This window comes from Catharus ustulatus, chromosome 3 (assembly GCF_009819885.2).
Source record: "Catharus ustulatus isolate bCatUst1 chromosome 3, bCatUst1.pri.v2, whole genome shotgun sequence".
Classification (NCBI taxonomy): Eukaryota; Metazoa; Chordata; class Aves; order Passeriformes; family Turdidae; genus Catharus; species Catharus ustulatus.
In genome coordinates, this window is record NC_046223.1 from 37,870,711 (window position 1) to 37,884,289 (window position 13,579).

Genomic DNA, 13,579 nt, shown 5'->3' on the forward strand with positions numbered 1-13,579 from the left:
TTTTAATTGAACGTAATGGCAGTGCTTGATAAACTGATTGCTTGTGGTTTTGAACGTATTGAAATGTTTTGTCTGTGGTTTGTTTCTTCTTAATAATAATTATTCTTAAGTAATTTCTATATGTGAAGTTAAACTTCTTGGATCTTAGCGAACAAATTTGATTTAAAAAATATCAATTTGAATCCATTTGTTTCTATTCAAGAGTATAATGTATAAGCTTGCATCTTTACCTTACTTAACCTTTTGTGGTGGAAGACGTGTAGTCTATAAACCGTATTCTTTGTAATTCAAGATGATGTTAACTTGTAGCAAGAACTGGATAAAAAGATATTTATCTTGTTTTTACCTCACTCTGAACAATTAATGAGGAATTAAAGGTGTGTTTTATAATTGCTACATACATGTTTTGTTCTGTTTGTTTCATGCCAGTGAGTACCTTTGGGGTTACCCCAGCAGTTGGTGGCCTCTCTTCTGGAACAGTTGGGGAAGCCTCGACAGCACTGAGTTCAGCAGCCCAGGTAGCTTTGCAGTCTCTCTCTCATGCAATGGCCTCAGCCGAGCAACAGCTCCAGGTGCTGCAAGAGAAACAGCAGCAGCTTTTGAAGCTTCAGCAACAGGTTGGAGGCTATTTGGCTCTTTTTAGTGCTGTATCTAAACTTCGAAAACTGAGAAAGTAGTTGAAGAGCTAGTTGGTTTTTTTTCTCCATAGTGTATTTGAGAAAGGAACTGCTCAGCACTCTGGTTTGCTCTTAAGCAAAGGGCTGGGAGTCTGAAAGACTTAGTTATAATGTATTTTAAAGGTGGGTTAGGAATTTGTAATAAAAACACTAAGTCTTCAGAAGTAAGTGTGTCTGAAATTGAAAAAGCATGCCAAAATGAAAAGCACAGTTGCTGACACAGAGAAGTGCCAGTAATAAAGTAATTAAACCCCTGTTAGTTGGCCAATGCTTGGCCGTGTTGACTCTGTACTCACAGTATTTGCTGTTCAGTGGTAGGGTTTTTATAATTTTTTTTTATTATTCCATCTAATTACTCATGTTCCTCAGCTTGTGAGTCAAATTAAATAGATAGTTTAATAGTTTAATTTTTCAGCTTATGGTTGATCAGTCAGCTTGGCTATACTGAAAGTAACTTGAGTTTAGTAAATCCAGTTGTATAATCAAAGTTGAACTTGTGGCCCAATACTATTCCTGTGTTCACAAGTAGTATTATCTGCTACATACATTGCTTTCATCTTCTCCCCAGAAAGCCAAGCTGGAAGCAAAACTGCATCAGACAACAGCAGCAGCGGCAGCAGCAGCATCAGCAGTTGGTCCTGTTCACAACTCTGTGCCTTCTAATACAGTAGCAGCTCCAGGGTTCTTCATTCATCCTTCAGATGTCATTCCACCTACCCCAAAAACAACTCCTCTCTTCATGACTCCACCTTTGACTCCACCTAATGAAGCAGTTTCTGCTGTTATTAATGCAGAGCTCGCTCAGCTTTTTCCTGGTTCAGTCATTGACCCCCCAACAGTTAACCTTGCAGCACATAACAAAAATACAAGCAAGGCTAGAACGGTAATTATTTTCTTTTATTTTTCTTAGAGAAACAAGATGCTGTGACCATTACTGGGGTCTTCATTTGTACTTGAGTGCTAGTAAATATATGTTTATTTGAGTGAGATGTGAAAACTATATCACTAAATTTATACCATATGAAAAGAACTTATGAAAGCAAAATAGTATTGTTACAGTACCTCATATGGTTTCTCTTTATTGGAGGTAGCTTAACTGTGTAAGGAGTTACTAATCCTTTGAACTTAATATATTTTGATGGTTCATGTTCAAAGCTACATGTAGTGAGGTGTTGTCAAAATGGTACATCTTTTACAACTCACAGTAAATGCATAGATTTTGATCACTTAATTTTACTGATGTTTTTCCACTCCTCAGAATCCACTTGGATCTGGCCTTGCTCTTGCAATATCTCATGCTTCACATTTTCTTCAACCTCCACCTCATCAGTCAATTATTATAGAGCGAATGCACTCAGGTAAAACCACAATTCCTAATAATTGTTTTGACACATGTTCTAGTAAGAAGTGGAATATTGTCTGGGGCTTTAAATAAATTGTTTAGCTACAGTCTCTCTTAGCTTTCCAGAGTAAAGATATTTCTCAATTTCCATTCTGTCATATCTGTGAGTTTAAGACCTAGCACTTGGTGATAGTTGAAAAATCCTGGATACTTGGGGAATATGTTGGGTCTCTGAACAGAGCACCTATTCAAAATTAATGCATAAAAAGCAAAACAGATTAATTTAAGTGGATGCCGAAACTTTCTTCTAGAAGTGTTCAAGCTGCAGTGAGAGTTTCTGGGATTGTGCAGCTATTTTGAGCCTCAAGTATACAAATATACCTTTTAAACGTTGCATAAAACCTTATATGCCTTTTAAACAATACATAAACAATGGTTTTATTTGAGAAGTAACATATCTTGCTGATTAGCGGACACTGGTCTTTCAAGCAATTCTGTCTTTTTCTCACCTAGGAGCAAGAAGATTTGTGACCCTTGATTTTGGAAGACCTATATTACTGACAGATGTATTGATTCCCACTTGTGGAGATTTAGCTTCTTTGTCCATTGACATCTGGACTTTAGGAGAAGAAGTAGATGGAAGGCGACTGGTAGTGGCTACTGACATTAGCACACATTCACTTATTTTACATGACTTGCTACCACCCCCAGTTTGCAGGTTTATGAAGGTAAAAGGATCTTTTAAATTTTTGATGTTTGTTAGTACATGAACTTACGCTGAAACTCTCTACAGACCAAACTTTTGTAGGCTATAAATTATTGATGTATTTTTGACTTGGTGTTTATTTTTCTTGTTTTGATACAATTCTATTACAATATAATTGCATTTTCTTTCAGATCACTGTTATTGGTCGATATGGTAGCACTAATGCCAGAGCAAAAATCCCATTAGGATTTTATTATGGCCATACCTATATCCTGCCCTTTGAAAATGAGCTGAAATTAATGCATGATCCCCTCAGAGGAGAAGGTGAAGCAGCAAATCAGCCAGAAATTGATCAACATTTGGCAATGATGGTTGCGTTGCAAGAAGACATACAGTGCAGGTTAGCAGAAACAAGTGTATTTGCTAATTATTTTAATGTAAAACACTCAGATATCATAATGATACAGAATTTTTTTTCTTCCCATTATATTCTTCAGACCAAAAAGTACTCTGCTGTTGTAGAGTTGTTGTGAATATCTTTATAGGATTAACAAAAACTACGCTGTATTTTTTTTCATATCTGTTTTAACAGTGCATTCACAATGGACCAGAACTTGTCTTCTGGCAGGGTGTTTGTCACATGTATTTCTGTTTGTTAATGTGTATCAAATTGTATTTTTTGAATATTTGCTTTAGGTACAACTTGGCCTGTCATCGGTTAGAAATCCTTCTGCAGAGTATTGACCTACCACCACTCAATAGTGCTAACAATGCCCAGTACTTTTTGAGAAAGCCAGACAAGGCAGTAGAAGAAGACAGCAGAGTATTTTCTGCTTACCAGGACTGCATTCAGCTGCAACTTCAACTCAACTTGGCTCATCATGCTGTTCAGAGACTCAAAGTAGCTTTAGGTGCAAGCAGGAAAACATTAAAGGAACAATCTGATCCCAAAGAGTTGATTCAGATGTCATCCACAGAACAGTTACGCACCATCATTAGATACTTACTGGATACTTTGCTCAGTTTGCTACACTCGTCCAATGGTCAGTATTTTTTGAGGTTTTGATTTTTTTGTCATGTTAGTAGAAACAATTTCCAGCAGTAATTTCACGATTGTAAGCCACACCGATTATAAGCCGCAAGGGGTGGCGGCAACGTTTCGTTTTTCCTCCATAAATAAACCGCACCGGATTGTAAGCCGGCAAGGATCTGCACGCAACTTTCACAAAGTTGCCATTTAGTAACAGAATCGCAGGATCGCGAGGTTTACTGGCTCAGATCGGGGCCGTGCAGGCTCGGATGGGCCCCGCTTTTCCCCTGCCGGGGCCGTGCAGGCTCGGATGGGCCCCGCTTTTCACCTGCCGGGGCTGTGCAGGCTCAGATGGGCCCCGCTTTTCACCTGCAGGGACCGGGTGAGCTCAGATTGGTCCCGTCTCCCCTCTCTGCCGGGGCCAGGTGAGCTTGGATTGACCCCACTTTTCCCCTGTAGGGACTGGGCGAACTCGGATCGGTCCCGCTTTTCCCCTGCTGGGGCCGTGAGGGCTCGGATTGGCTCAGGGCCGTGTGGGCTCGTACTTCCGGGTTAGCAAATTTCTGAACCTCATCAACATATTAGCCGTACCTGATTATAAGCCGCTCTTTGGGTTTGGACCAAAATTTTAGTCAAAATGGTGCAGCTTGTAATCGTGAAATTACTGTATTTATGTTTCTTGACTTGCACTTTTCTACTGTAAGGCCTTTAAACTATGCTTAGATGTGGAATCATAGAAATGTAGAATGATGTTTGAGTTTGCAGGGATCTTAAAGATCATGAATTTCCAACATGCTGCCATGGAGAGTGACACCTTTCACTAGACCAGGCTGCTCTAAGCTGCATCTGCTGTGATCCTAGTAGCTGATAGCATACATTGTAAAGTTTTACCAGTGGCACCAAACTGGCCTAACCACTTCCTGAAAAGAACAGGAGGAGGTGTCAAGGTCCTTCATGCTTTTGTGTAGTCCTGGCTGCACAATCCTTTGTTCAGATAGTCATCTCATCCTTCTCTGTGATGATCCAGTTTGGTAAAGTAACAAAAAACTGCCCAGGCGGAATATTCATGTGGTTTTCACAGGAAGAATCACCTTGTGAAAGGATCTGTGAACATTGAAGCCTGTGCAATGCTGGGGGGATGGATTAGGCAGTTAGAAGCAGGTTGAAGAGGTAGAAATTGCCTCAAGAGTGGTGTTGGTAATGAACTCATAAAACCAGTATTTCTAGTTAGTTCATGATTTTTTGATACCCAGTAAAGATTTTTATTTCCTAAACTTACCATTGAAAGAAGTCTCAGAGAATGGAAATTGAAAAATCTGTGTAGGCGTTGGTGGTATTTAAAAACAAACAAACAAACAACAAAAACAAACAAAGAAGTGGTACATTGTTCTGTTGATAGGTTGTCAAGTGATTTTCTGTGCCAGTTTTTTCTAAAGCATGATGGTCGTTTAGTTTTTGTTTTGTGTAGGTTCTGTGGGGGTATTTGCACTAGCATAGTATTGATTTAGTTTTGACCACATAGCCTGGTCTTTGCGTTACCTACAAATCAGCATTTTCCTGTATGTTCCCACCTCCTTTACTCCTGTGCCAGTTAGTCTAAATGTAGTAGTTTTTAAAAGATTTTTTGTATTTTTTCAAGTCATTGTCTCTTTAAACAGAGGTGTTCTCTTCTCTTAAAAGGGCACTCAGTTCCTGTGGTTCTGCAGAGTACTTTTCATGCTCAAGCTTGTGAAGAGTTATTTAAACACCTGTGTATCAGTGGAACCCCCAAGATCCGATTGCATACTGGCCTTCTGCTTGTTCAGCTCTGTGGAGGTGAAAGGTGGTGGGGTCAGTTTCTCTCAAATGTACTGCAGGAATTATACAATTCAGAACAACTTCTCATATTTCCACAAGACAGGTAAGCTATAAATCTATATTGATACATTACCTGTGGATCAGTGAAGTATTTCCATTGTTCATAACTTAGCACTGGAATTGACAAAAAGGGACTTATCCATGGTTTTGATTTAAGAACTAGACCCAAAAAGTACTGCAGATGATAAATGTCCAATTGCATTTATTTTATTGCACCTATTTGGTTCTTACACCACAAAAATTTGCTATATTTTCTTACTTTGAGATCTTCACATACCTAGCAGGATTGCTTCCCAGTGACAAAAATGACCTTCTCCTTTATTAGACTTAAATGTACCCTCATCATAGAGCTGCTCTTCTCCAGTATTTGAAAGTGATATTGAGACTGGAAGGTACACTATTAGCATTCACTGCAAAAGACTGGGCTGAGATAAGAGCAAGAACCTGTGGAGTTGAGCACTGAATGTTAGATGTATTGATTATTTCAGATTATTGAGATCTTTAATATTCTAAATGTTACCATTTTATTTTAATCAAACGTATTTGCAGCTTAGTGCCTTAGAAGGCTTTTTGCCTTCTTTCAACAGCAGCATCTCTATTTTCATATCTTTTTAAAATTCATTAAATTCAAGGATGTAAGAATCCATTGATTTAATTCTCTTTCTCTGCTATCAGTAATATGTAATAGGAAATAAAATGGATGAGAACTTGTTTCAGATGTGGAAGACTCTGCTGACCTCTTGAGGGTGAAAGAGATGTTCACCCTAAAAGGCTGCATTAACCTTAAGAACGATATAGTGTGAAATCCAGTCTGCTTGCTGGGTCTTGCAGTACTGCTTTCTGTAACAACCTGTGTCTCTCAGATAAAAGCCTAGGACAATACTGCTATATAAAGGTGTTGCAGGATGTTAATGATTCTGAAAAAGAAATAAAATCTTAAATATCTAAATTTTATTTTTAGGGTCTTCATGTTGCTTTCTTGCATTGGGCAAAGGTCACTTAGCAACAGTGGTGTTTTAGAAAGTTTACTTAATCTCCTGGATAATCTGCTGTCACCACTGCAACCACATTTACCTGTGCACAGAAGAACTGAAGGTAACCTTCTAATTTGGGAGATTATTTTCATATTAATTATAAACTAGAAAATTGAGAGACTAACTCACAATTTTTGGTGTATTAAAAGAAGAAGTTGCTTGTTTACTATATTTCTAAAACACAGTTGTCTTTTAAAATGTGAAGAATCTTCTTGTTCTTTAGGTGCTAAAAGAGATTCGTTCCCTCGCCCCATTAAAACCTGAGCAAATTCTATTCAATTGTTAATAATTCATTCAGCTAGGAAGCTTTGGCAGAGTGGGGGGAACATTCACTGTATAGACAGCTCTAGTGAATTACTTTGGAACTCAGTGTTTTGGAAAGAAATGCACCTTTTTGCTCATGAGATCCTTTCTAAGTTTCAAGTTTTTGAGGTGAAACATGAAGACAAGTTTGTTATATGTATCCACATGGTTTCTGCAAGCTACACGGAGTTTCTTCTTGTGGGGCATTTTGTAGTTACAAGGCATTTACACTTTTTGATCCTAAAAAGTTACTGAAATTATATTCTGTGAACTTGATTTTCTTTGAGTGTTCTCTTAACTACTCCAAGGTTGATGCAAATTCTTACTTTTGAAAACATCATACTCCAGGCTGCTTCATTTGTTATGTGCAGGTAGCAAAGCATCATAGAAGATAAGTTGTTTAAAGTTCTTAGCCTTGTGAGGTCTGTAAAGTGCCAGCTGAGACTCTGTCCTTAGTTTTCCCTTGTGTCCTGATGTTAACAGACCTACAGCTGGTGTCAGCAGCTGTCCTATTGCTTCCCACTGATCTCCCATGTGCTTTCTCTATTGGGGCCATATCCTGCTGTAGTCTCTAACTAGTTTGAGGCAAACCCAAGCTTACATCTCCTCTACCTCTGTTTGCACTCTCCCCACAGCTTCCAATTCCTTTCATAGCTCTTGCCTTACTAGTTGTCCTCATGGAGGACTTTAGGAAGCAGAAGTAACTGATACTTCAGAGCTTTATTTGCTGGTCTTCCAGCTTCATTCCTCCTGGACAGCACAGGTGAGTACTAGGGCAATATTATGTGTGGTGGAAGCATCAGGTATGGCAGAAGAAATTCCTATTTGAGAACTATCACACATAAATCAGGGTCAAAGGGGTGAAAACTTACTGGGGAAAAAGTGAAAAAGAAAAGGAAAATCAGAGCAAGAGGTGAGTGTTATGAGTGGAGAGAAGTTTTAAACTTTGAGGCCGGAAGAGGAAAAAAAGGGATGAGCAAAAGACACTTGGAGGGAGGGAGGGAGAAAAGCTGAGAAATTTTTTTTTTGAGAGATAAAAGGAAAAGAAATGGTCTTGTTTTAACGGAAGTATGAAAGGTATGTACTTCACTCTGCAGCAGGATCCTTTCTTTTTATTCTTTATTTGTTTTTATTCTGCCAACCAAAAAGGTGTGTAGCAGTCACCATTACTCCTCATTTCTCTTCTTGCAATGTAGTCTGTGGTTCCAGTCCAGGTCCTGTTATAGATCTGTTTGGGTCCTTCTTCTGCCTGCATGAGATGGGCTGCTTTCTGTCAGTGTGCTCAGGAAACTGCAGTTAACAAGTCAGGCTGCATCCTACTGCTTGGATGCCAGCAGCTACATGTGATTTTGAATGGATTGTTTCTGTGCCTTACTTTTCTTGTTTGGTCTTTGTTTAATAATAATTTGAATTAATTACAGCTTTTTTGAGATCAGTGCATGAAAAACACAGTGTAGTTAAATGTGGCTCAGCACAGCACACTGATATGAAAATGTGGGTGTAACCTCTAGTGCTGATGTCTTTGCTATATTGACATTGTAGAATAATGCCATTTGCATAATGACTGTAATTAAGTGGTCAATATTTGTAGGTTTCTGGTTTTGTTGAGCAGTCATGAGTTCACTTTAGAGCTGTTCATTTAGATTTCCACATGCACAAAGATTTTTCTGGCATGATGCGCAAGAGAAGGTTTTTTCCTTTCTGCCTGTACAAAAACATGGCATTTAAAGTATGAGACTGAAATAGGCATTAACCAGTCATTAGTGCCACCACTGCGGTTCATCTAGTCTGAAGTCACTCTTGGCTTTCCTGCATCTTATTGAGATAGTTATATGAAAATACACTAATGGAGAAGTTAAGATGTAGGTGTCTGTGTGCACGGCTATAACTATCTTATTGGAGCCCTGCTTGATGGAGGAATTGCACACTGTTGAATTTGAGATGTCTACTTCATGCAAACAAGCTGTCATTATGCATGTGGTATTTAGGAAATTTAGGCATAAAATTTTTTGTGTGTTTTTAAGAAAAATGCTGCTTAAGTTTTAGCTTGATCAGCTGAGGTGAAGCTTTGAACTTCGGACTTCATCAGACTAAGAGAACTGTGACATTTTCATTTGTGCCTAAGTTTTATACTGATTTCTTCCCTCATTATTGAATACTCAGACTAACTCTCCTTTTAAACAACAGAAAGAGGGGAGTGGAGTCTTTGTGGCCTAGTGAAATGTGTGATGTTTGTTATGTCTTCAGAAATTTATTAAGGGACTGAAATTTGTTTATTTTGAAGGAGTTTTAGATATTCCCATGATCAGTTGGGTTGTAATGCTGGTGTCCAGACTGCTGGATTATGTAGCTACTGTTGAAGATGAAGCAGCCACAGCCAAGAAACCTCTGAATGGAAAAGAGAGGGAACGATTTCTGGCAGGTACATCACATTTATTATCAAAACTTGATTCATGAGTATTACTCTGGGAGCTGTTAAAATACCTAAAATGCATTCTCTATTCACTTGAAAACAGAGATTTAAAAAATGTGTGTTGTGATCTTTTCATTTTCATTCCTCTCTCCTTATTTATATCCCTATCTCCTCATAAATATGATCTCTTTCATTTTTTCAAGTGAAAAATGCAGGATGGATTTTATTTTGTAAAGTGTCTGTATATTACCCTGTGACTGGGGCTTTACAATTGAGAGTGCACCGTGTTTGAGCCATTTTGTATTGTGAGAAAGGGCCGGCAGTGTGACTTCATAAATGTGTTTAGATTTGTATCCACTGCTTTTAAATCTGGTTTTTAAGTCTGGTTTTCCTTTATTTCATAATAGTAGTAGTAGTAGTAGTAATAATAATAACAACAGTAATAATAATAAGTACCATACATTGTTGTTATTATTATCATCATGATTATCATTATCAACTATCAGCTGTTAAAGTTTTTACGTTATGAAGCTGTTAATCTATTTTTACTTAGGACAGCATGGCTTGCCTGCTTATATGTTCTAAGAATAATGAAAAAAAGATGGCATGGATTTTAAAATCACACAGAAATTCTGCTGTAAGTGGGGATAGTTAAATAATGCTAAGAGTTAGATTTAGCTTGTTTCTTTAGTACTTAGTGTATGGACATGCTAACCATTGAAACATAAAGGTTTTACCGCTAAATGGGTTTAATAAGATGGATTAATTTTTAAAAATTTTATTTTCATTAGGAAACCAGTGGAGTTTTATAAATAACAGCCTTCACACTCAGAGTCTGAGCAGATCGACTAAAGGCAACAGTAGCCTTGATAGACTGTATTCCCGAAAGATCAGGAAACAGCTTGTGCATCATAAACAGGTGACTTCCTGCATGGTAGTGGCTATTTTCAGAGAACTATGTCTTATTTAAAGGATATCTCATTTCTTGAAACAACAGCTTTGGCATTGGGACTCATTCAGCCTTGCTTTTGCATAGGTCTGATTCTGTAGCTAAAGGCTGCCTAACTTCTTTGACATTCATCTAAAACCGTGGGGCAAGGGATCTGCTGGAAAAACAAATATTGGAGTGTACTGTTGTAGTCTATCGACAATAAATATAATGTACTTTCTACATAAATCTGAGTACACCCAAGTGCAAGCACCTAAGCTGTGATTTAAAACTATTTTAAAAACTCAAGTTACAGTTTGAACTGAAGATTGCTATCATGTGAACATACTGATCCTTTTAACATCTTATTGCTTAAATTTTCATTTATTCCTATTAACATTTTCTTTTAGCAACTTAACTTATTAAAAGCAAAACAGAAGGCTTTGGTGGAACAGATGGAAAAAGAGAAAATACAAAGCAACAAAGGATCATCATACAAACTTTTAGTAGAACAGGCAAAACTAAAGCAGGCTACTTCAAAGGTATGATGCTCTGAAACTGTAACTGACTTCTTGTCCTTTGTGTGAAAAGACCTGTTCCTGCAAAGTCATTTTTGTCCTACTTTGACCTTTTTATAAAAAGTTGTTTCATCATGGCTGTTATCAAGTATATTCTAATACTGAAAAAAAGCAGCCATCTAGAAATTTATTGCTCTGTAAAAATAGTTTAGCATTCTACAGGGTTCTTTTAGGTAGTCATGGCAAAAATTACTAATAAACTTGTAGCTTTGGGAATGCCAGTCATGTCATGAAATTTTGGATAACATATAGCAATAGAAAGATAAAGTAGCACTTTATATGGCTAGCTTTTATGCATGATGCTCTTCTAGATGCTTTCCTGGTTGAGTAATTGTGCCAATGTCTGTCTTTCCAACTAATAAATATGACTTCTGAGAATTTTTTCTGAAGTTTGTCATAAGCTCCTTAGCTTCTTGAAGGAACCCATCACTTCAGTTGTGGCATCTTGCAGTGAGTCCTAAATATTGAGAGTTGATGATGTAGTTAAAGAATTGTTCTGGTTGTGGGAGGAGATGCTGTAATTTAAGGATTTCAGGTGATGACAACATGGACTTTGCAGGAAACACAAACTATCTTTTTAGCTACTAAACTTAGGTGTCTCTTGAAATATTTACTCCCTAGTTCAAGAAGTACTCATGTCTGTTAGGATGCCTGAAAATAGGTCTGTGGAAGGAAATTACACGATGTTGGACCTTACAGGGAATCCAAAGGGAAATCTTAAAACTTGCAGGAATTATGGAAAAAAATAATCACTAGCATAAAAATAAAGCCCTAAGTTTTCACTAACTGTGCTTGTCATGAGCTGTTCTTTCCTGCACTATCTTCTGCTTTATTCCAGCAGGTTATACCAAGGGGGCTGCTCCACTGGTGGCCCCTTGAGACATCTTTAAATCAGTTACTGGCTGAACTGTGCTGTCCAGCTTTTTTGAGTTTCACTTTACAGTAGCCATGTTGCATAAAAAAAACATGTTGAACTAAAGATCTTTCATCTTGTAGTTTCTTAACTTGTAGTTAAGGTGTTACTGTACCCTTGACAGTTGCATTTTATGCGGGTTTTGCTATTTCCCCTACTAATCACTTTTAGTTATGACAAGCTGTGAGTGATATAAAACATGTACTGCATTTAGGAGAAAGTGAAACCTTTGTCTCAGTAAATAGCTCTTCCTAATTCAGTAGCTACTGCTTAAGTGAGATTATAAGAAACATTTGTATTATCTAATGACTGCTATGTAGCTGGTACAATGAGCTGAGCTGCTAAGTGAATGCCCTTGTGGATGAGAGGATTAATAAAATCACCTTCTTTTCTCCATCACATGTAGGCCCTCTGTCAAAAACGTTGTTTTTCAGAGTTGTGATCAAAAATCAAACTAGTTCAATTTTTGATGTGGCTAATGCTTACTTTGTATCATGGCAGTATTAAGAAATTCGGAAATTACTGATAATTTATTAAATGTGAAGAACTGGAAAGTCCTTTTCTTTGGCTATTTTTACACGCAGTTTGCTTTATGATAACCGTAGCTTTATGAACAGTTGTGAAAATATGAAAATATGAAAGAAACTTTGAAAAGACATATTTTCAATATGTGTTATGGCATACATAAGAAATTGGCACTTCTGCAGATCTGAATTTGATTATGCATTTGTCATCTGAGATAACATGCTGCCAAAACAATAAAGCCTTAATTCCATTCCAGATTCTTATATATTTTTAGACTTCCTTTTATTTTTTTAAGAAGTTCCACGGTCTTATTGCTGCCACACTGATTCATTGGGAAAATGTTTAGAGGTGAGTTTTAAACTGTAATTGTTGTCTCAAATTTAATTTCTGCAGCACTTCAAGGACTTAATACGATTGCGTCGAACTGCAGAATGGCCTCGTTCTTCTTTAGATACAGAAGTATCAACAGCGAAGGAAACTCCAGAAATTGAACCACTTCCCTTTACACTGGCGCATGAACGTTGCATTTCTGTAGTGCAAAAGCTGGCACTCTTTCTCTTATCCATGGACTTTACTTGTCACGCAGATTTGCTTCTTTTTGTTTGTAAGGTAAACAGAATATGGAACATCACTATGTAGCTGCAGTAGCAACCACATTAAATTAGTTTCCTATTACTGCTTTTTTGCTTGTTTGATGGTAAAAATTAACTGCAGCACTAAAATTTCTAATCGTTTCTGGTAAGGTAGTTTTTCTGATCTGTCACTTTTTGTGTGACTTACAATGAGTGGCTTCAAAATTGCATGGGAAAATTAACTTGAAAAAAATAAATTCATATAATTGCACTCATAAAATTCTAAAGTATGAGCTGGTAAAAATACCTGATTTATTTCTAAGCAAAATCTAATAATCATAGAAAATAAAGTTATTATATACTTTCATAGGATTAACTATGAATAGGCATATATTTATGTCTCTTTTTTTATATAGGTTCTTGCTAGAATTGCAAATGCTACAAGACCAACAATTCATTTATGTGAGATTGTAAATGAGACTCAATTAGAACGATTATTGCTGCTTCTTGTTGGAACTGACTTTAACAGAGGAGACATCTCATGGGGAGGAGCATGGGCTCAGTATTCTCTGACTTGTATGTTACAGGACATTCTAGCAGGTTTGTTTTAAGTTCATATTCTTCAGAAGGTATCTTGCACTTGAAACTTTCTGCCTTTCATATTTTGGAGGGGGGTGTTTATCACTATGTTAGAACCTACT

General features: G+C 37.3%; 1 protein-coding gene across 5 annotated transcripts in view; it reads left to right on the forward strand.

The window, feature by feature from the left end:
• Window positions 1–13,579, forward strand: part of BIRC6 (baculoviral IAP repeat containing 6) — a 179,546-nt gene that overhangs the window by 57,728 nt on the left and 108,239 nt on the right. For all 5 annotated transcript variants that reach the window (XM_033056380.2, XM_033056376.2, XM_033056377.2 and 2 more), the window contains exons 24-36: window positions 430–617; window positions 1,246–1,560; window positions 1,936–2,035; window positions 2,533–2,747; window positions 2,917–3,125; window positions 3,422–3,768; window positions 5,436–5,655; window positions 6,574–6,707; window positions 9,234–9,371; window positions 10,154–10,281; window positions 10,701–10,832; window positions 12,700–12,915; window positions 13,295–13,478. In XM_033056380.2, coding sequence (XP_032912271.1) covers window positions 430–617; window positions 1,246–1,560; window positions 1,936–2,035; window positions 2,533–2,747; window positions 2,917–3,125; window positions 3,422–3,768; window positions 5,436–5,655; window positions 6,574–6,707; window positions 9,234–9,371; window positions 10,154–10,281; window positions 10,701–10,832; window positions 12,700–12,915; window positions 13,295–13,478 — 2,526 coding nt within the window. The remainder of the gene's footprint in view (window positions 1–429; window positions 618–1,245; window positions 1,561–1,935; window positions 2,036–2,532; window positions 2,748–2,916; window positions 3,126–3,421; window positions 3,769–5,435; window positions 5,656–6,573; window positions 6,708–9,233; window positions 9,372–10,153; window positions 10,282–10,700; window positions 10,833–12,699; window positions 12,916–13,294; window positions 13,479–13,579) is intronic.